At 40.4% G+C, this 24,095-nt stretch overlaps 1 protein-coding gene across 1 annotated transcript in view; it reads left to right on the plus strand.

Annotated features, from left to right (window-relative positions):
- The first annotated feature begins 511 nt into the window (after window positions 1-511).
- Window positions 512-24,095, plus strand: part of CFDP1 (craniofacial development protein 1) — a 78,885-nt gene continuing 55,301 nt past the window's right edge. The window contains exons 1-5 of the mRNA XM_036440519.2: window positions 512-724; window positions 3,254-3,371; window positions 5,446-5,665; window positions 6,290-6,417; window positions 14,508-14,627. Coding sequence (XP_036296412.1) covers window positions 661-724; window positions 3,254-3,371; window positions 5,446-5,665; window positions 6,290-6,417; window positions 14,508-14,627 — 650 coding nt within the window. The 5' untranslated portion in view covers window positions 512-660. The remainder of the gene's footprint in view (window positions 725-3,253; window positions 3,372-5,445; window positions 5,666-6,289; window positions 6,418-14,507; window positions 14,628-24,095) is intronic.

A 24,095-nucleotide genomic window follows, 5' to 3' on the forward strand; every position in this document is an offset into this window, starting at 1 on the left:
CAACACAGGAGCTGCCCCCTGGTGGTCAGTGAGCTCTCACGGGGCAGCCCACTCAGAAGCCAGGCTTTTACACTGGCCAGCACAGTAGGGATGGCAGGAGCAAAACAAACAACCCATGTGGCACTAAATAGACTGCAAAAAGTACATTTACCCACAGTATGAGAACTGAACCAAAAATCTGATTGTTTGCCTTGCTCATTCTTAGCTGGTAAAATATATCGACTCAGAATTGTCACCCTCTCTGCATGTCTGCAAATAATCCCAGAAAGCACCCCTAATTTTGATTTTGGGGTTACAATAGGTTTTAGCAAGTAAACGAATACGAAAATACCAGCCTGTCAATAGCGAGGGTCAGCTGAATCCCCATTGATATTAATCCCCATTTACTAAATTAACGAGGGTAGGAAGCACCAAAGACTACAAGTCCCAGTATGCACCGCTTCACGACGGAGCCCACGCTGGGATAACTGCCACCGCATTGGCCCCGGAAGTGTCGCGTTACTCTCACGTACACTCCCTGCGCATGTGCAAACGCAGCGGGGGGGGCTCGCCCCAACTGCCGCCGCCCCCGCCTCCACTTCTTGATCTATCCCCAGAGCTTTTTCCTTCGGGGTCAGCCGCTGCGGCCCTGTGGCCGGGCCCGCCCCGCGTGGCAGCGATATGGAGGAATTCGACTCCGAGGACATCTCCTCCTCCGAGGAGGACGAGGACTACGTGCCGTCGGGTAAGGGATTCCTCCTGAAGAGGCTCGCCCCGCCCCGCGACCCACGTGAGGCGCGTCGGGTTCGGCGCTCGTGGGCCCGCTGGTGGCCCGGCGCGCGGATCTGGAGCATCCCCGGCCGCTCCGTCCCCGCGGCCCGCGACGGGTGCGTGAGGACCTCTCGCGCCGTCGCTCCGGGCGGCCTGACCGCGGCCGCAGCCCCTGGTGGGAGCGCGGGGACCCGGCGCGCGAACACGGCCTGCCTCCGGGGGCGCCGGCGGGGGCTCGCTGTCCCCTAGGGACCCCAGCGCTGAAAGCGTCCGACCGTCTGAGCTTTGGGAATTATTTTATCCCGTCCCGAGGTTACTGCCAGCTAGCATCACGCCCAAGGTAGATCTGCCCACTCTCCGCCCCCAGAAGGGGTCTGGTTGGTGGAAAGTTCACATGGTGACGCTTTTTGCCTGTTTGCAACTTACATGCCCATTGCTTCCTTCGCAGAATTTTGTTGTTGCTGCTAATTCTCACCTGAAAATATTTTTTCCCATTGTTTTTCAGAGAGCGCGAGAGACACATATCGATTGGTTGCCTCTCCAAGCCCCCGATGGGGCGGCGGCGGCGGGGAGCGAACCTGAAACCGAGCTACCTGCCCCTGACCGGGAATGGAACCCGCGATCCTTCCCTGTGCGGTCAACGCTAATCACTGTGCACACCGGCCAGGGCCTCAGAACGCATTTTGTGTAGAGACCTCAAACTGAGCGGGGCCAAAATAAATCGTCACCCAGACAAACTTATCTCTCCCGCCATTCTGAGCCTTCCCCAGACACTCCCATCTCATTAAAAGTATCCATACAGCCCTAACTGGTTTGGCTCAGTGGATAGAGCATCGGCCTGCAGACTCAAGGGTCCTGCGCTCGATTCCGGTCAAGGGCATGTACGTTGGTTGCGGGCACATCCCCAGTGGGAGGTTAGCTGATGGATGATTCTCATCGATGTTTCTAACTCTCTATCCCTCTCCCTTTTTCTCTATAAAACATCAATAAAATATATTAAAAGAAAAAATTATCCATACAATCGCTTTGGTAGAAAGCAAACAAAACCGCCTAGGAGTGGAGTCATCTTTATTCCTCACTTTTGTTTGTTTACTCATATTGTTCAGATTATTATAGTTGTTCCTCTCCCCCCTTTCTTAAACAGCACTATTTCTAAGGGTTTCAAACTGGAAACAACATAAATGTCTATCAACAGAAGAATGGATAAATACGTTGTGGTCTAGTCACAATGAAATGCTATTTTGGAGTGAGAATGAATAAACTATGTCTGCATGCAATGATAAGGGTGACGGTCACAAACAGAATGTTGAGTGAAAGCAGCCAGACACAAAAGAGTACTACTGTAGGCTTCTGTTTCTTTAATGCTCAAAACACACCAAACTAACCTGAGGTATCGGAAGTCAGGGTAGTGGTTGCCTTTGGGATGGGCCCAGTGACTAGAGACTGGAAGGGGGCCAAAGGGGTCTTATGGAAGGAATTCTGATCATCATGTTCAGCTTCTTGAATTGGGTCCTGGTTTTATGTGTGTTCACTTTGCATAATTTTATTGAGGTATACATTAGGTTTGTGTGTTTTTTCATACATGTATTATGCTTCAAATAAAAGTTTATATTAAGTGCCCTAGCCGGTTTGGTTCAGTGGATAGAGCATTGGCCTGCAGACCAAAGGGTCCCGGGTTCAGTTCCGGTCAAAGGCATGTATCTTGGTTGCAGGCTCCTCCCCAGCCCTGGCCCTGGTCCAAGTGCATGCATGAGGCAGCCAATTGATGTGTTTCTCTAACATCGATGTTTCATTGTCTTTCCCTCTCTCTTCCACTCTCTAGAAAGATTAATGGAAAAATATCCTCCAGTGAGGATTAACAACAACAAAAAGTTTCTATGAAGTAAAAAAGCTAGTTGAATATCTATGTTGACAGGATTTATTGACTGGTGCCACAGTTTGGTCAGTCTGGGCATCCAAGCAGCACTCTTTCATTGGGGATTCCCGAATGTCAGTATCTGAGGATGGGGAATAGATATGTTTATTCTTTCTGCTATGTCTAACTGGCAGTCTTTAGACCTCTTTCTAAACCTTTGTTATTGACAAGGCATTACTTGCTCACTTTTGAAATGTATTCAAGATAAATTGGGAATATCAGGTTCTCCTTTGAAAAGTACAGTAGGTAGAATTGGTATTTCTATTCATTTATTCAGAGAGAGAAAAAAAAACACCTATAAAGACAAAAAGGATCCATATCCTCATGGCTTGCAGAGTAAAGCAGGAATTGCAAACATTAAATATAAGTGGGATGGGTTATGGAGGAAAATATGTACTGTCATGGAAGCGTAGAATCCAGGAGCCCAGCCTAGCCTCCAGGGACAGGGAAGCTTTCTCTAAGGAAGTAATATTTTAGTTAGGTGAACAATAGAGGAAAGTACTAGACTTTTTTTTTTTTTTAATGCAAATGTCTCAACTTGATGTGGAAACCTTTATTCCTGTCTGACCACTCTATATGTGATTTCAGGTGGAGAGTACAGTGAAGATGATGTAAATGAATTAGTGAAGGAAGATGAAGTGGACGGTGAAGAGCAAACACAGAAAACCAAAGGGAAAAAAAGAAAGGCTCAGAGCATTCCTGCCAGGTAATGTTGCCCACAGGGCCCTTAGAAGTCAGGGCTATTGTCACTACCACCCTGATTGCTGGGATTGGTGTTGCTGCTAGGGTTTCTTACCTTCGAAGGGAAACATTTGGTGACATTTCAGTATTAAATTTTTTTAGTATTAATTTAAAAAAATGTAATAGATAATATGTACACAGTTAAAATGAAAAACTTAGTTACTACAAAAATGTGTACCCCGTTTCTAGCCCTTGTTGCTGTGCCTCAGAAGAACTTTGCTACCAGAGATATTCTGTGCATGTGAAAGTGTGTATGTATATATTTCCTACTCTCTTTAAAAACAACAACAGCAAATGGCACACTCTGCATATCGTTTCTTATTTTCATTATTTTCCATCTTGGAGATGATACCATAGAAATATATCTAGCTATATTTTGTTCTTTTCAGTGGCTGTATGATATTTCACTATATGGATAGGCCTTACTTTATTTAAGGACTAGAGGCCCGGTGCACGAAATTCATGCACTGGGGTGGGAGGGGTCTCTCAACCCAACCTGCATCCTCTTGCAGTCCAGAACCCCTCGGGGAATGTCGCCTGCCAGCTTAGGCCCGAAGCCGGCAGTCAGACATCCCTCTCGCAGCCTGGGAGCCCTCGCTCCTTACCACCTGCCTGCTCACTGCTCCTTACCACTCCGCTTGCTGCTCCTTAGAGCTGCCATGGAGGTGGGAGGGGCTCCCGCCACCACTGCTGTGCTCACCAGCTGTGAGCAGGGCTTCTGGCTGAGCGGCACTCTCCCTATGGGAGTGCTCTGACCACCAGGGGGCAGCTCCTATGTTGAGTGTCTGCCCCCTGATAGTCAGTGTGCATCATAGTGACCAGTTGTTCCATTGTTTGGTCAATTTGCATATTATACTTTTATTATATAGAATTCTCTTATTGAGACATATTTAATTTGTACCTCACATTTACTATAACAAACAAGACTGCAGTGAATATTTTTTTAAATATATTTTATTGATTTTGTACAGAGAGGAAAGGAGAGAGATAGAGAGATCAGCTGCCTCTTGCACACCCCCTACTGGGGATATGCCCGCAACCAAGGTACATGCCCTTGACCAGAATCGATCCCGGGACCCTTCAGTCCTCAAACCAACGCTCTATCCATTGAGCCAAACCTGTCTCGACTGCAGTGAATATTTTTAATATATATCTTCATATAAATGTGGAAGTATACCTATAAATCAAGTCTGTAGAAGTAGAAAATTTTTTTTAGAAGTAGAAATGTTTAATCAAAGGTTATATGCAATAAAAATTTATTTATAGATATTAGCAAATTACTTTCCATAGACCTGTACTGAATTACACTCTCTCCAAAAATTATAAAAATTCTGTTGGGTTATTTAACTCAGATAAGAGAATCTTCCATAGAAGTCTTTTACTCTCTTTGATTGGTGTTTCTGTCTCTCTGGGCATTGAAGTAAAAAGCAAATTGTAGTTTATAAAAAGGGAAAAAGGAATTTTAGGTATTAAATTCACTTGAAGTTAAAATCAATTTACTTGCAGGAGTTTTGGATCCAGTTTCTTTGTCTTTGAAATTTTCTGTATTCTAGCTTTCATATCTTCAGAAAATGGGGAAAAATAGGGATCCTGTCTCTGGGGAATTATAGGAATAAACAGTACAAATAAAGTTGAGACTCTCCTCAGTAAAGCATATTCTCCAAATGTGTTGACTTCAAAAGTAAAAATAAAATAAAATAAAATAAATTTGCTATATATGTTCTTGGAACATTCTTGCTAGATAGACTGATTCTGTGAGGATTTGGGGTGTTTCTTGGTGAAAATAGCTGGTCCTGACTTAGAAGCAGAACACTGCATTTTGATTCCAACTATTTTGAAGGAAGCTAAGTGCTCACTTCTTTTTTTTCTTCCACAAAATCTCAGTGTACCTCTACTATGCTCCCTCAGTGTGCATCTTAGTAGTTCCAGATTTAAAAGTGTCCTTGAGTTTGCAACATTATGTTTGGAATTGAGGAAGGGATAACTGAAATCATTTTGCATGTCTTCTCTTTCTTTTTCCTTGTAATATTGGTGATTAGGAAGAGAAAACAAGGTGGCCTCTCATTAGAAGAAGAGGAAGAGGAGGGTGTCAGTGGGGAATCTGGAGGAAGCAGCAATGAAGAAGAAGTCACACCTGCAGAGCAAGAAGAAGGCACGAGGTCCGAGGATGCCAGGAAAAAGAAGGAGGATGAACTGTGGGCCAGCTTCCTCAACGATGTGGGACCAAAATCAAAAGTGGCCTCGAGTCCACAAGTTAAAGTAAGTTGCTAGGTGAATGAGATGAATTTTTCCAGAAATACCCTAAGTTGTCCAAATAGATTTTATTACAGTTATAAACTGAGATTTGAATCTTCTAGCAGAAGTCAGACTACATAGCCCTAGCTGATTTGGCTCCGTGGATAGAGTGTCCGCCTACAGACTGAAGGTCCCAGGTTCGATTCCAGTCAAGGGCACATGCCTAGGTTGTGGCTCAGTCTCCAGTAGGGGACATGCAGGAAGCAGCCAATCAGTGACTATCATCATAGATGTTTCTATATCTCTTTCCCTCTTCCTTCCTCTCCATGTCCCCCAGTGTGCATCTTAATTAGCAGTCTCACATTTAAAAGTTTCTTGAGTTTGCAACATTATGTTGCAAGAATAAAAATATATTTTAAAAAAGAAAAAAAAGAAAGACTACATAAATGCCTTTTGATAGAACTCTATAAAGTGAAAAATAAAGCATTCCCTCTGGTTGAAAAAATTAGCTTTTCCAATCAAATAAATTTTCAGTAGGTCTTCAACTGTTTAGAGATTAAACATTTATGAATAGCCATAAACATCATGTTTGAATGGTTCATTTATATTTTATTCTTATGTGAAGTGATTACATTTCTTTTTTCATAGAAAAAAGAAGAGACTGAAGAGACTAGTTCAAATAAACTGTTGGTCAAAGCAGAAGAGCTAGAGAAACCTAAAGAAACAGAAAAAGTTAAAATCACCAAGGTGTTTGATTTTGCTGGTGAAGAAGTCAGGTAAGATGACCTTCACAAACTTCACATACTAGTTCTTTTAAAAATGAGCTGCTTTCTAAATGGTGCTATGAGTCATCTGTCCTCATTCCACCCCACCATAATATTTTGGTAGTTATATTTGATTTCAGGGAAAACAGTGGTTCCATGAATTATCAGAGAACGTGAGAAAGGGCCTTTCACATATCAGAATCTAGTTTTTGAGTATTATGAAGTGGTTGGCTGAACAGAAACAGGAAAATGTAAGAGTAAAGTATATGGTTCCACATACTCATTGACATGTCTTGTGACCTCAGTTGTCATTTTTCCATTTATTACTTTCATTAACTATGAAGTATGAGCCCGAGGGAAGCCTCTGAAATCAAGTAAAAATTGAAAATACCAGTAGAGAAATTGGTTCCAATATTATTTCCTTACCTTAATATTATTATTATTTTAATATATTTTTATTGATTTCAGAGATGAAGGAAGAGGGAGAGAGAGATAGAAACATCAGTGATGAATGCAACTCATTGATTGGCTGCTTCCTGCATGCACCCTATTGGGGATTGAGCCCAAAACCTGGGCACGTGCCCTTGACTAGAATCGAACTGGGGCCCCTTCAGTCCTCAGGATGATGCTCTACCCACCGAGCAAACTGGCTAGGGCATTAATATTTTTTTTTAAATTGATTCAGGAGGTTTGTTATTGTTACTATTTTAGAAAAATAGTAGGGACTTAATAACCTCCTGGCCATTCCAGGTAAGAGCCACATGTCAAGAATTTCCTCTTTCCGCCGAAACTGGTTTGGCTCAGTGGATAGAGCATCAGCCTGCGGACTGAAAGGTCCCGGGTTCGATTCCGGTCAAGGGCATATACCTTGGTTGCGGGCACATCCCCAGTAGGGGGTGTGCAAGAGGCAGCTCATTGATGATTCTCTCTCATCGATGTTTCTAACTCTCTGTCCCTCTCTCTTCCTCTGTAAAAAATCAAAAAATATATTTAAAAAAAAAAGAATTTCCTCTTTCCTACTCACTTAAACTTTATTATGTGAAAACAGCAGATCTGTAATTTAGAGCTAAGTGAAAATAGATGAAGTGCTAATTAATAATTTTTAGGTAATCACATTTATTTTCTTTGACAGTAATTAATTAGACCTGTATGCTCTTTTAAAAGATAATTTCCCCTAAAATCAACATTATTTTTTTTAATCCTGACCTGAGGATATGTTTTTATTGATTGTTAGAGAGAGATGAAAGGAGAGAGAGAAAAACATCGATGTGAGAGAGAAACATTAATTGGTTGCCTCCCATACGTGCCCCACCAGAAATGGAACCCATAGCCGAAACCCGTTTGGCTCAGTGGTAGAGCGTTGGTCTGCGGACTGAAGGGACCCAGGTTCGATTCCGGTCCGGGGCATGTACGATGGTTGCGGGCACATCCCCGGTAGGGGGTGAGCAAGAGGCAGCTGGTCTATGTTTCTCTCTCATCGATGTTTCTAGCTCTCTATCTCTCTCCCTTCCTCTCTGTAAAAAATCAATAAAATATATTTAAAAAAAATAATAATAATAATATCTGCCAAAACCGATTTTGCTCAGTTGATAGAGTATCGGCCTGCGGACTGAAAGGTCCCACATTTGATTCCAGTCAAGGGCATGTACCTTGGTTGCGGGCACATCCCCAGTAGGGGGTATGCCCAAGGCAGCTGATTAATGTTTCTCTCTCATCTATGTTTCTAACTCTCTGTCCCTCTCTCTTCCTCTCTGTAAAAAAATCAATAAAATATATTAAAAATATATATGTCTAAGTTTTCAGCAATTATTTCATCCAGTGAAAATATATCTTGGAAAAAATAATTTGGTAATAATAATAGTTTTATACTTGGTGTGGAGCAAAACTTTTTAATTACTTAAAAAAAAATTTTCTCCCCAACTTTTTCTTCTGAAAAATTTTACTTAAAGTTTTTAATGAAATAATATAGCTTATTTTCTTCATGTTAATTTATTTAATCTGAGTTGGGTTGATGACAATAGTACATCTGGAGGATAATGTAAATTCTGTTGTTTTCTTTTAAAAAATATATATTTTATTGATTTTTTTATAGAGAGGAAGGGAGAGAGATAGAGAGCTAGAAATGCCAATGAGAGAGAAACATCGACCAGCTGCCTCTTGCACATCCCCTACTGGGGATGTGCCCGCAACCAGCATACCTGTCCCTGACCGGAATCGAACCCGGGACCTTTCAGTCCGCAAACCAACACTCTACCACTGAGCCAACCAGTTTTGGCTCTGTTGTTTTCTTTTAAAAAAAAGATAATATTCATCATAAAGAAATTAATCTCAGCCCTAGCTGGTTTGGTTCAGTGGATAGAGTGTTGGCATGCAGACTGAAGGGTCCCAGGTTCAATTTCGGTCAAAGGCACAGGCCCTGGTTGCAGGCTTGATCCCCAGGAGGCAGCCAATCAATTATTTTCTCTCATCATTGTTGTTTCTATCTCTCCCTCTGTGAAATCATTTAAAATATGTTTAAAAATATGTATAATTTATAAAAATAAATGCTTACAATTCCACTTCTGAGTATTCAAAGAAATTCAAAACACTAATTTGAAAAGATATATGCATCCCTATACATTACTGTAATTAATGAAGCATTACTTACAGTAACTCAGACATGGAAGCAGCCTACCTGTCCATCAATATATGGATAAAGAAGAAGTGGTACAGATATATAATGAAGTATTACTTGGCCATAAAATAAGTGAAATTTTACTATTTGGGACAAGATGAATGGGCCTACTAAATGAATAAGTCAGACAGACAAATACTATAGTATTTCATTTATATGTGGAAATCTAAAGAAGAAAATAAATGAACAAACAAAAATAGATTTATACAGAGAACAAATTGATGGTTGCCAGATAGGAGAGGGGTTGGGGGGCCAGGTGGAAAAGGCTAAGGAATTGAGTACAAATTGTCAGTTACAAAATAGTCACGGGGATGTAAAGAACAGTTTAGGGAATACTATATAGTCAGTAATATTGTAATATAATAGTATCAGATGGATACAAGACTTATCAGGGGGATCACTTTGTAAGTTAAATGTCTAACCACTATGCTGTATACCTGAAACTATCAATAATATAATATTCTATGTCAGCTGTAATAAAAAAATAAAAATTTTTACAATTTTAAAAATCCATGCTTACATTTTATCACATTTTTGGGTTTTAGTTGACAAAATTACCTAAGCACATTCTCATGTGGTCTTTCTGCACATGACTAATACACATGTGACCACCTTGCAATTTTGACAGTGCCTGAATTGATGATCTATATTCTGTTTAATGCAGTGAGTCCACTGATCATGTCTTGAATATTATGACATTGTCAAATTATAAACAAGTTTCTAAATACTATTCTGTACCTACCTTGTTTTGGGCCAATATCAGGTAGTTTTGCAGCCCACATTTTAAGTAGCTTTTTATATAATTCTATTCAGATTTTCCCCCAGTTATTCCATTAATGTTCTTTATAACTATTTCTTGTTCAGTCCAACATCCAACCCAGGATTAGATACTGCATTTAATCTTTTTAGCCTCCTTGAAATTAGAACTGTTCTAAAGCCTTTTTATATTTCTTGACATATATTGTTTGAGTTCATCTGTATTGTAGAATGTCCCTCAATTTAGATTGTTGTATTATTTCCTCATGCATAGAGTCAGATTAATAACTTTAGATAAAAATGCTACACTGATGATGTTTTGTCCTCCTCGCTGCACCCAGTATTGGTGGTGATAAGTTAGACCACTTAAACAGTATCTTTCAGAATTCTCCATTGTAAAAATACCCTTTTCCTTGCTAAACAGTCATTTTGCAGAACAATTAAATAATTCCTGACCAGCGGTCACCCTGGGAACTATGGAGTTGTCTAATAGAGCGTAGCAGAACACTGATGGCAAACCTTTTGAAGGCCTAAAAAAACAATATTGAGCCGAAACCAGTTTGGCTCAGTGGATAGAGCTTCGGCCTGCGGACTGAAAGGTCCCAGGTTCGATTCTGGTAAAGGGCATGTACCTTGGTTGCAGGCATATCCCTGGTGGGGGGTGTGCAGGAGGCAGCTGATCAATGATTCTCTCTCATCGATGTTTCTGACTCTATCCCTCTCTCTGTAAAAAAATCAATAAAATATATTTTTAAAATAATATTTAAAGTGTTTAATATACTTTTAGAAATAAGATATGCATTATTTTCCATGTGTCATGTGAGACATCTAAGAAAGAGCCTATATAACAAAAGCCTAATATGCTAAGTGTCCAGTCACCATTCAACCAATCAAAGTGTAATATGCTAATGATATGCTAAGGCCACTCAACCTCTCACTATGGTGTGCACTGACCACCAGGGGGCAGACGCTCAATGCAGGAAGCTAGAAGTGAGGCTCATGGCTGGTGAGCACAGCAGCAGTGGCCTCTCCCACCTTTATGGCAGTGCTAAGGATGTCTGACTGATGGCTTAGGCCCACTCTCAAGCCCACTCTCAGACAGCCCCTGAGAGCTCCCAGACTGCAAGAGGGCACTGCCACGCCCCCAATGCATGAATTTTGTGCACTGGGCCTCCAGTTTATTATAATAACCACTGGCTTTACATAAGAATAAGAAAGTTGGTGAGTAACTGTTATTTTGAGAAATCATTAAATTTTCTGATCAAATTAAATTTTATAGACTTATTACTATTTATTAACAAAGTTGTTTGACACAAATTTCCTATTTTATTTTTAAAGCAAATGATTGGCAATTTTAAATACTGGGTGGATATTCAGGGATACTCGTATTTCTATGATTTGTCAGAAGAGGGCAGCACCATATCTGTCAACAAACATCAGGGAAGCACTTTTTCATAAATATAACACATATTCAAAAGTAATACATGCTTATTACTTTAAAAATATACATTATAGAGCTATATAACATGACAAGTCAAAGTTTTCTAACTCTTCTAAAGAAAACTAGCAATTTGGCAGAATTTCTTTTTAACTTAAATTATTTATATTTAAATTTATCTTTTGTAAGGAACTCTCATGTAGGGACTTGAAAGGCCTGAAACTTTAATTGACAACCAGATGCAAATGTAAATGTCTAGATTCAAGCATAAGTTTAATCTCTTCATGTCATTCTGATTTTTCTTTTTGTATGAAGTTAAGAGCATTATTACATATTTAACAAATGTGGGAAAGAACTAGTGATGACTGGGAAGAATTTGTAAGTATAAGTATATGGTAGCATTAGTACAAAGTCTTTTCCTTTTTTCTAATTATATTTTAATAGTTAAATTTTGGGTCTTCAAACTCTCCTCCCCCCCCCACTCCCCCCCCCGCACACACACACACACACACACACACACTTGAAAAAATGTGTAGCTTATTAACCAGGGGAATGAGGAAAAGTAGTATTTTTTATCCTATCACATACCATCTGAGCCAGTTAGCTCATATTTTCCTATGTGATTCACCTTTTGGAAAAGGCTAGTCATAGGAAGTTTGTGCCTAAATAAATATTTTTCAGGAAGTTCTGAGTAAGTGAAAATGAACTTAAAATGTAATTTCTGCTGATAACACTCGAATTAACTATTGCTAGTAGTGGGCGTTTTCCTGTCAGGATTCCCTCATATGTTAGAAGTGGTCTGTAATTTAAACTACTCCTACTTGAAGATAGCTGTATCTCTTCTTATTGCTTGTTAAAATTGGACTTCTTTTAGGTGTATTATTGTATCAATGAAGAGTAATCTGCTAATACTAGTTTATGTCAATTAGCAAAAACCCTGAGAGAAATACACCAGTGTATAGAAGGTGTTTTCTAATCAATATGAATAGGACTTTGACACTAGAAATTAACAGAGATACTCTCACAGTTATACTTTTTTCCGTGCTTTCTTTATGGCACTTAACTATACACCATGTATTGTCATACTTGTTTTCATGTTTGGCTGCCCTGATAGACTGTGAGCCCCTTAAGGGCAGAGGCCATGTCATTTTTTTAAATATGTCCCACATCTACAGGGTTCTCTCTAGCATTGCTACTTAATCTCTGACTAGTCTTGAAAGAGTAACTGAATCCCTTAAGATTTAATTTTTCTCACTCATAAAAAGTAAATGTGTTAGCTGTTGCTGTGGAACTACTGTATAACAAGCCATCTCAAAACTCAGTGGTATACACCAGTAAGACTTATTTGTTGCTAGTGTGTTTCTGGCTGATCAGGGCTCAGGTGATCTAGGCTTGGCTCCAAGCTACTGGTTGGTTCAGATCTGCAGCATGTGTCTTTCACTCACCTTGGACCAACAGCTGCTTGAGGCATATTCTTTTTATGGCTAGAGAGTGTCAAGGGGCACGTGAAACTACAGAAACATTTAAAGCTTCTGTTGCTGTCAAATCAGTTAGCATCTGACTGATCATTGAAACAAGTCATGTGTCCAAGGTTAACCTCAGTGGGGTGGGGAAGTGGGTTCAGAGGGAAGGAGTGGATATTTGCTCAATGATGATTTAATCCATCAGATACATTCTCTCTCTTAGTTTTGACTCTTGATTCTTACTGCTGAGAGGTTTGTTTGGGAGAGTTGAGAAGACACAAATTAAACCTTACAGAAAGTAGGTCCAGATCTTAGAGGACTTTGAGGGCAAGGTCAGCAGCTTATGTTTGATTCTCGAGTAATATTTAGCCATCACAAGACCTTGCTTAGGGGACTGCGTTTCTTAAGTCACCCTTCAAGAATAACTCGGCAATCTTTTCCCAATGAAGATTCTATTTTTCTTTCCTTTTTTCTTTTTCCCCAGTGAAGATTCTTAATAGAAAACTCTCAAACTTATATTCTGTGTCACTTTTGTGGGTGACACAGTACTGAGTGCAGGAGTGAGATGGCTCTTGATAAGAAAATTTGGTTCTGCTCCCAAGTAGCCTACAAGGAAGGATAGAAGACATACTTACATTCCTGCAAAGATGGAATTTGTAGGATTCACCTGTCATTATTCTTGGCCAGTCTTATTCTGGATGACCTGGTTGAACACCCATAATACAATGACTGTAATTTTCCACCCTCCAGATGGATTGGAATTTAAACAAAATTCCTCAGATGTTTTTGAATTGGCAAGCCTAGGCAGGCATTAGGCATTTCTCTTTCTTTATCTGAAATTTCAGGCACCATGAATATCCTTCTTTGCTCCTTATTTGATCATCAGTTTTATTGAGGGGAATTTTTGCAGATTTGAAATTGGGTAGGGTTCTCAACTATAATTTTCTTCCATTCCCAAATTAGTGCCAAATTAGCCAGCTTTGAGGGATCTTTGGTTCTAGGTGTAGAATTGGACCTTCTGCAGAGTATTTTCAAATGTTTATACTGTTGCTTTTCTCTTTGAAAAGAGTATTTTCTATTTAAAATAAAACCAGTATTTTTCTCCCAAATATTTCATCTCCCCATTACAATTTTTACTAGGCCTTTAACATATATATATATATATATATATATATATATATATATATATATATAATTTTTTTTTTTAATTTCAGAGAAGAAGGGAAGGGGAGGGGGGGGAAGAGAGGGAGAGAGAAACATCAGTGATAAGAGAATCATCGATCAGCCGCCTCCTGCACGGCCGCTACTGGGGATTGATAACCCAGGCCTGTGCCCTTGACCTAAATCGAACCTGGGATCCTTCGGTCCACAAGCCAACGCTCTATCCACTGAGCCAAACCAACTAGAGCTTTACTAGGCCTTTAAATGTGAGTCCTAATCTACATGTGAGGTACAGTAGGAGAGCCTTTTCAGCCTTCTCATCAATATCCCACAAGGACTGTGATTCAGTAGTGACTCCTGTAGTGTTTCATGCTGACAGAAATAATGGAGGGGATTTTAGAGAGCTCAAATTTATATGCATGCTGTTTCATTTAGCATGGGAAAATGTCTTTATCTAGAACTTGGAGTAAACTTGAACCATAAAGCTTAGCAGCCAGAACTTATTGAAAACCCAGTGGGTGTTTTTCCTTGTCATTTATTCCCTTTATTTAGATTTTGTTTCTGTCTTTTTAATTCTTTTGTAAACTTAATGTTTCCTTCCTTGGCACAGGGTGACTAAGGAAGTGGATGCTACATCGAAAGAGGCCAAATCCTTCTTCAAGCAAAATGAGAAAGAAAAACCACAGACTAATGTTCCTTCAACTCTGGCGTCACTCCCTGCCGGGTCAGGGTGAGTTTTCTAATCCTGGCCCAGGTGTGCCTGGCATTGGAGAAGCTGTTTTCAGTACGAGGACCCGCTGTCATGACTCCTTTCCTGAAAGGGAAGGAATTATGCTGCTGCTCTGCCTTTGCTGAAATATTTGCCAAATGGAAGAGGCAAAGGAAAATTAGCCTCTCTTTGACACCAGCCGGAAAAAAGTCCTGGTTTACAGGGTTGATCACAGGGCTGAACATGTAGTAAACTTTACCTTTAAAAAAATATCTTACAAATAAAACTAGCAGCAGTTCTTCAGAATGTCTGATGAAGATTTGGGTTGAGTACTCTGATCCCATAAGGACCTCAAAGGAACATAAAAAGATGAAAGCTGATTACAAGTAATTCTATTAACACATTTTTAGGAACTTAATAGATTTTCTCCCTTCATATATTCTATATTACTTGAGTTATTTTTAGCTGAAGACTAGAATAGAAATCTTTTCTCTTTGGAGAAAATGAACTCTTTCTTCTTAACCTAGATGTAAGAAGTGAAGCCTCACAGTAAATATTAATATGAGAAACCAGGGCATTAGCCTACAGGGAAGTGAACATGGACCACCCCCCAGAGGTAGTGCTGATCACTTGCTGACTCCTGTGGGGAACTCTGTGTCCTTGAGATATTTGGGGTAGAAAAGTCACCAATAGGGGCTTTTCTGACCCTTCTGTCAGTTTGCTGCTGCTTCCCTCCTCAAACATACTTTATGTCATTGCTATGAATAGTAAAGTTGTTGTTTTTCTTACATTTAAAAAAATGGTTTTTCTATCATGTTATGAGCTTTTCTAGGACAGGCCTTTCTCATCTCTGCAGCCCTGGCTTCAAACAATGCTATGGTTTATGTTTCACCAGTGTACTCACTAGGGTTACGTTTACCCAGAAGCAAACCCTGAGATAGAAGCTTGAGTGCAAGTCTTTACTGTGAGAGGTGATTCCAGGAAGCCCCAGTAGGCAGGTGAGAAGGGGTGGGAAGGAAGCCAGCACAGGTTGCATTACCCAGCAGGTTGCTGCTGGTGGTGGCTGGCCTTCAGTCCTGCTGAGGAACTCGGGGAGATTGTGAAGAACATGGCCAGGGAAAAGGCTGGGATATTTATCCTCCAGCTCCCATCGGTCCTCAGGCTGTGCTGCAGGGACTCTAGTAAGGTGCTGCTCTCATGGTGTGCCATGGTGGTGAGTGTAAGGACATGGGCTTGGGCTCTGTGCACATCTGCGCCTGCTCGGTATCTGTTTCTCGATGGAGAAGCTGGGTTGTAGAGGTCATGTTGTAGTTACACAGAAACCTAAGAAGCAAAAGGATTGAGTGCTTTCTACCACAGAGGGAATGATAGAAACACAGACCAAGCAGCTATGGGAAGACTGTGGTAATGTGAACAGAGTTCTCAGGCCTGGCCCTGAACTTTTTAAGTTGTGATTTGCAATCATCATTTAAAAGAAAGAAAATGGAGTAAGAAATATTAGAGGACATTACATATTAAGAGTAAATCTTGTTTTATGATATTTTTTATTTCCGTTATTGATGTGTTTGTCACAAAATAAACTATTTTTAGTGAAGGTTGAGATTTTTAAAAAGTGAGGCTGTAGGTTAAGCAACATGTTTTTAGCCTTATAATCATTATATTATTTGAAAGAGATTCTCTTCAGACCAGTAACTTTTAGACTTTATTGACTGTCACTCAAAGTAAAGAATACATTTTACAGTATCTCCTAGAACATCCATAAACATAGGTATGTAAAAAAGTGAAATAGTATTTCCCTTTACTATATATGATGAACTCTGATTTTCTACCTTACATTATTTCAAGGATGTGTTATTTCAAAAATGTTATAACTCACTTAATTTATTTCACAATCTACTACAACCTGAATTTGAAAAAATCCTGCTTTAGTCTATATATGGAGTTAGCCTCTACAGGCTTTTCTTGGGTTACTGATGTTATTAAGTAATGTCTCTTGCATTTATTAAAAGTGTTACTATGAATGTTACCTCAGGATTACGTACCAAATATGACTTTAGTACTAAGAGTCTATCTTAGGCTTCTAGCATAGTTTCAGCTAGCACCATTTTCACTCCTAGCCCCCTTGTTGTTGTTGTTTTGTTGTTGTTATTGGTTTGTTTGTTTTTTGTAAGAGAACATTTATTTGGCGGAGGGGGGTGTGAAAAAAACCCCACATTTATTTGGTAAATTATAGAGGTTGAAAAAGTAATTCCTAGAAGAAATGGGCTTAGCAAGAAAGTTCTAGAGGTAAAAGAAGGGCCTCGGAGCTTGGGAGTGGGGAAGCTAATGGTAAAGTGCCTGGGGGTAGGGATGGGGAGAGAGAGGGAGGGGAAAGGAAAGGGAAAGGCACAGGTGTGCTCCCAGGAGGGCATTTCTTAATATAATTCCTATTGATACCTAGAGAATCAATATGTTTCAGAGAATACTCTGCTGCTATGATTATGAAGCTAACTAGAGAAGGGAGAAGTGGCAGCTTAACAAGGTCAACTTGCTTGTCTCTAAGTCACTCACATGGAAAGATCACTGCATCCTATAACCATGCCTTTTCTTTCTTAGGATCACAGCCTTTCTAGGATAAGAAATCTGCTGGGGGCGGGGAATCTGCAGATATGATATCTGATTAGGGAGACCCAGCAGGAAACAGATGGCATCCTCATATTAGGATACTTTGAGGAGAGTTTAATAACTCACAAAGTGCTGAAAAACCAAAAGGATAGGAATAGTGCAGTGCCCGTGAGCCTGGTAATAATGAGGCTCCATTACCACCCCTAGACTTGAAGAGGTAGGAGGGGGAGCAGTTTATGGCAGACAGAGAGGGCCTCCTGACAGGAGCTGAGGCCTTCACTTGAGTGATGGACCCTCTTGGGGGTTCTGTGGGAATAAATAAGCAGATCTCCCTTCTTCCATCTCTTGCCAGGATGCTCCAGTGACCACTGAGTCTTGTGAAAGAAAAGGTTATTCTGACACTTTTTTTAATGGTAAGGAAGACTTAGGATTATCTCAGTAGATATTAAGACTACCACACTATGGGAGAGAGATAAGGCTCAACTTTGAAAACAGTAAAGACTGATGAGGATTCATAGCCAAGGAACAGAATGAGAGAGGGCAGGATCAGTGGGTGGAATATGACTAAGAGGAGACATCAGGGGTGGGGGAATTCTTGCTGAACCTACCTAACTGGATTCCTCCTGAAAGCAGGCTAGGAATTATACATCAAAAGTGGGAAATGAGGAATTCAATCAGATAATGAGAGTGATCAGATATTAAGAATAGGGGATTCTCTTTAAACTGACTTTGCAGGATTCTTGCTAAAACTGGGCTACTAGTATGCAAGCCCAGTAAGGACAGGGCCCAAGACTGAAGCCTAGTAGAGAAGAGGGCTCAGAAGCTTGACTAAGCTTTGATCCAGAAGGAAGTCTTTTGCCTGTCCAGGACAGCATCTGGGGCAGAGAGCAGCATGAGGAGGACTTAAAGGGAATCAACTGATGAACCATCTTTCAATAGATTAATGAACTACTTACTGACTCCCTTATAAAGTGAAATTTGATCAGAACCAGTTTTGTTTTTGTTTTTTAAGTTATATTGAAACAAAATAGATACAAGGATATGTTTGCCAGAGTAAAAAAGCCCTCCAGAGTTGTACATGAAAATGAGGACTCATTTGAATTTCTGAATAAATCTAGAAGATGACACTCAAGGTTGGCCTGATTGTTTTTCTTACATCTCAAAAAGCTTGTACAACCCTAACCCGGTTGGCTCAGTGGATAGAGTGTCAGCTTGCCAACTGAAGGGTTCCAGGTTTGATTCAGATCAAGGGCATGTACCTTGATTGCAGCACATCCCCAGTAGGGGATGTGCAGGAGGCAGCTGATTGATGTTTCTAACTCTCTATCCCTCTCCCTTTCTCTCTGTAAAAAAATTAAAAAAAAAACAAAACATATACATATATATATTTTTTAAACTTGTACAGCTATAATTGTGCTTGGGAAAAGACAGGGTCAGGAGGAATTCAGCTGATCTGGGGTGTCTCATTGGACACATTTTATCAGCACTAACATTAGTGTCTGCTGCAGGCTGCACATGCATGTTATGGAAAATCTTTTTATGGAGAAAAATCTATAGGAATAATCTAATTTATTAAAAGAAAATTATTCTAATGTTTTTCCACAGACTTTTTATTTTAATTCTTGGAGTTGCTTCAGTTTATGGAAATTGTCCAGCGGAAACATATTTATTTATTTTTCCTCTCTCTAAACAGATTTAAGCAATATAGGAAAACCAGAACAGCAGAGTAAAACATCCTGTCCCACATCCTTTGCTAGCAAATAAGAACAGATTTGCAGCAGCAAATGTTTGTGACTGAAAACGCATTTCCTCCACATGTTTAAAATAGCACACTGCTTAGGCTATAAAAAGCCAACGTTTATGCTTTGGGAATGGAGTAAACCAAACACCCAACTTTAATTAGAGGCAGGAATTAGAGACAAGAAGCACTCCCTACATTTGGTCGTAGCAAGCACAATGCTCAGTTTCTAAACTCCTGTAGTTTTGTTACTTTAAGCTCTTGAGATCTGCTCCCTCTATCCCACCCCACCCCATCATCATTACCAATACTATTGGCTATTTCATCCGGCTTTTGTGCATATCTGGCTGGTCAGCCTTCAACCCCACATTCGTTAGTTAACCTTATTCCAGCAGTGGGCTATTAGCCTCATTAAAGGTTGTATTCCGACAGTAGGCATTAACTTGTTTAATTAAGGACTTATTTAGTTGCCTCCTTATACAGGGTTAGACAAAAGTAGTTTGAGTTACCAGGCATTATTGCCTAAAAGACACCAGTAAGTCATAAGCCCTGGCCTCCGTGGCTTGCTTGGTTGGGCGTCTTCCTGTGCATCAAAAGGTTGCTGGTTGGATTCCCTGTCAGGGCACAGGCTCCATCCCTGGAAAGGGGCACACAGAAGACAGCTGATTGATGTTTCTTTCTCTCTCCCTCCTTCTTCTTTCCTCTCTTCCTAAAAATCAATAAACAATCAAAAGTAAGAATATGAAATAGTAAGGCAATGACAATACAAATAAACAATAAAATAATACATAAATAATAATGTAAGAATAAACTGTTTTGAATTTTCACAACTATAAACCTACCTTTGCCCACTCCTGTAGATTGGGAATGACCTAAAAAAAAAAGGCTTTATTGATGTCTCAAACAATCTCATGAGTGGTGTCAGTTTAGCATTATTTGCCTCAAAGATAGGAGAGAGAGGATTCTTTACAGTCACAGTAAAGATAGAAGACCCAGAACTTGGGCAGACAGGAAAAATGCCTGACTTTCTGAGGTTGGTCAGTATTCAGTCTGTTGACCAATCCAGTTCCCAGGAATTTTTAATTTGTGCAACAAACTATTTCTGTATGAACAGTTAATCTGCTCTCTCCCAAATTCCCTGAACATAAGTTAATATGACTTTGTTGGCTTTTTAGCATTTAAAATTTTTTCAATACATATAGTCTTTTGATAGAGAGTATTGAACATTTAAAGTAACAAAAGTCTGATATTGCCACTATGTTTGGTAGAAATGTTTCTTCTTTTTTTTCTCTTTTTTAAATCTTCACCCTAGGATATTTTTTTCATTGTTTTTTAGAGAGAGTGTAAGGAAGGGGGAGGAGAGAGAGAAACGTCATTGTGAAAGAGACACATCAATTGGTTGCATGAGTCCCCACTGGTACTAGAGATCGAACCTACAACTCAGGTACGCTCCCTTGACTGGAAATCGAAACTGAGACCCTTCAGTGTGCAGGCTGATGCTCTAATTGCTGAGCCATACCGGCCAGGACAAATGTTTCTAACTTAAAAAAAAAAAATGTTTTTATTGATTTTTAGAGAGAGAGAGAGAGAGAGAGAGAGAGAGAGAGAGAGAGAGAGAGAAACATTGATGAGAGAAAAAACATTATCGACTGGCTGCTTCCTGCACACTTTCTACTGGGGATCCAGTCTGAAACTCCCAAGTATATACTTCGGTCAGGAATCTAACCAGTGACCTCTTGGTTCATAGGTCGATGCTCAACCATTGAACACACTGGCCATGCTGTTTCTAATATTGGATCAGTCTCTCTTGTTATGTGATCTATCAGACCTCTGACCTATGTTAATTTATGTTTATAGACTCTTTCAGTTTTAAAGGAATTGCTTTCATGTTGAGAGGAGCATTTCAAAGCAAATTATTTCACATTTTTACAAACAAGGAAGAAAAGAACCCCCAAATTATTCAAAGCAAATGTATTTACATCAACAACAACAAAAAAGACAAGTTACCTCAGAAACTGACTTCCCTCTGGTTGATGCTCTCATGAAATGCCTGGTCAGTTGGCATGTGTCTGTGTCTGGTGAATAGATGTAGTTGACCTTTGAACAATGCAAGATTAGGGTGTTGACTGTCCAGGAAGAAAATCTGAGTATAATAAATTGGCCCTCTGCATATGCAGAATCCCAACTCTAGTTGAACCTTAACAATGTGGGTTTGAACTGCGTGGGCCAATTAAAAGCATCCATGTATAAGTGGAACCACACAGTTCATACCCACATTATTCAAGGGTCACTTGAACATGATGGGTTTACTAATGCCTTAGAGCAGTGTTTCCCAAACTTTTGACATATTTGTATCCCTTCTATAATTTTCATAACGCTGAGTACCCCTCGTACTCATGAGAACGTAGAATTAGGTACAGCTAAGCACAGTGCAGTGCATATCCCCACCAAACTCCGGTGCAACATGTACCCCCACCAAACTCTTCCCGTACCCCTGGGAAACACTTTGGGAAACACTGCCTTAGAGGATAGTCTTTCTAAGAAGTAGGTGTTCTAGCTAGTGTGACTTACGATATTTTGGGGGCTCTAGTCTTTATGAGAATAAATGGTATTTGTGAATTTAATAATTTAAAATGTGCTTTTTTCTCTCTAAAAATAGTTTTATTGAGTTGTTTTTATTTATTCAAGAATTTAAATTATATAATTCATTGGTTTTTAGCATATTCACAGAGTTGTGCATTCATAAAGCTATGCAACCACAGTCATTTCATTACCCCAAAAAGAAATGCAGTCACTCTTCATTTCCATTCCCACCTCTCTTTTCCTTCCCCAGTCAACCATGAATCTTATCTTCTGTGTATAGTTTTGCCTTTTTGGATATTTCATGTAAGTGGAATTGAACAATATTTGTCCTTTCCTGTCTGGCTGCTTTGTCTTAGCATAATGTTCTCAAGGTTCATTCATGTGTCTGTATTTTATTGATTGTGGCCAAATAATATTTAATTGTGCAACTATACTACATTTTATAGTATACTAGAGGCCTGGTGCACGTAATTCGTGTATGGATATGATTCTTAGGCCTAGCCTGCAATCAAGGCCATCCTCCCCAGCTGCCCACTGCAAGCCCCATTCCCTGCTGCCACCCACCCCTGGTTCCCCGTTCGCCATCAGGTGATCAGTGCCTGACAGCCAGGGAAGGGGACCGAGAGGTAGGATGTTCCTGCCTGCTCACTGGCCCCGCCCCCACCACGGGTGGCCATCAGATGACCAGACCCTGCCAGCTGGGGGAAAAGGACCAAATCGGTGTTCAGTGCACCTCATAGTGACTGGTCCAGTGGTCTTTCTGGTCATTTTGCCATTAGGGTCAATTTGTATATTACCCTTTTATTATATAAGATAGAGGCCAGGTGCATGGGTAGGGGCCAGCTGTCTGTCCTGAAGGGGTCCCTGGATCAGGGTATAGGGTCCCAACTGGGGGGCGGGGCTGGTCTGGGAAAGGGGCCACAGGCAGTTCGCAGGCCGGCCACACCTCTGGCTTTGTCAGGAAGGACATCTGAAATGATGTTCAGTCTATCCAGTCTAATTAGCATATTACCCTTCTATTAGTATAGATTAATTGATGGATATAGGGTTGTTTCTACTTTTGGCTATTATGAATGCTTCTATGAACATTAATGTATAAGTTTTTGAATAGACATGAATATCCATTTCACTTGTGTATTTATCTGGGTGTAGAATTGCTAGGTCATATGGTAATTTGAATATAATTGAAAAGAAGAATGAGCCATAAGAGAAATATCTAGGAATTTTAGTTACCCAGGGGTGGATGACTTGGGTGCCTAGATTTCTTGCACCATAATTTCTTTGAAGCATGTGCAGTTCTATAAGTAAGCTCCTGCTGTAGGACAAAAGAGAGTAATGGAAATTGCAATGTCTGTTCCTATATTATAAAAGGCTAATATGCAAATCGACCAAATGGAGGAATGACCAGTCGCTGTGATGCACACTGACCACCAGGAGGCAGATGCTTAATGCAGGAGCTGCCCTGGTGGTCAGTGTACTTCCACACGGGAGTGCTGCTCAGCCAAAAGCCAGTTCTGAATGCTGGTTTAGTGGCGGAGCTAAGGATGTCCTTGGGGAGTGGGCCTAAGCCGTCAGTTGAATATCCCCCAAGGGCTCCTGGACTGCAAGAAGGCACAGGCCAGGCTCAGGGACTACCTCCCCACCCCCAGTAGTCATGGACAACAGAGGGGTGGGGACATACGTGGGGAGGGGTTTGGGAGAGAATAGGGGGATGAGGACAATTATGTGATACCATAACCAATAAAAAAATTAAAAAGAAAAGATAAGGCAGTTTTCCTTTGTTGTAATTAATTTAGAAGTAAGGTGAGGGAATTAAACCTTGATTTGGTCCCACAACCAGCTGTAAGCTTTGTATTCAGTGAGATTTCCTGTTTGATGATAATTTGGGATTTTAGTTTTAGTTGACTCCAGGCTGGCCCTGACCTTATTTTATTACTGTTTGTAAATAGATGTTCTTGCCCTTCCCACTAACTTTGAACTTAACTTTGTTATTCTTAGCAGATGTGGTACTGTCAGTAGGATGTGTTCAGAAATGTGTGGTGAGATATTTTGGTTGTCACATGACTTGAGGAGACCACCGGTAGGGTCCAGTGATCTGCATTGCTTAGGACAGTTTGTACTGTCCAATATGCCAGCAGCTCTCTCTTACCCTCCTACTTGGGTTTTTCCGTTAAAAACATTTATTTTCAACTTTATAATTGATGAAGGACTTTTTAAAAATACATTTTTATTGATTTCAGAGAGGAAGGGGAAGGAGAAAGAGATAGAAACATCAATGATGAGAGAGAATCACTGATCGGCTCCTCCTGCATGCCCCCCTTTAGGGATTGAGCCCTTACCTCGGGCATGTGCCCTTGACCAGAATCAAACCCGGGACCCTTTAGTCCACAGGCCGAGGATCTATCCACTGAACCAAACCGGCCAGGGCTGATGAAGGACTTTCTGAAAGCTCTTCTGTACTTCGCTGTTTTTGAAGGAACTGAGATGACTATTCCCTCCCTTTTCCTTTGTAAGCTTTTCCCCCATTAACCATGGTTAGTCCAGGTTTCCTCTATTTCAGTTTC

Source organism: Pipistrellus kuhlii, unplaced genomic scaffold (genome assembly GCF_014108245.1).
Source record: "Pipistrellus kuhlii isolate mPipKuh1 unplaced genomic scaffold, mPipKuh1.p scaffold_m20_p_17, whole genome shotgun sequence".
Taxonomy (NCBI): Eukaryota; Metazoa; Chordata; class Mammalia; order Chiroptera; family Vespertilionidae; genus Pipistrellus; species Pipistrellus kuhlii.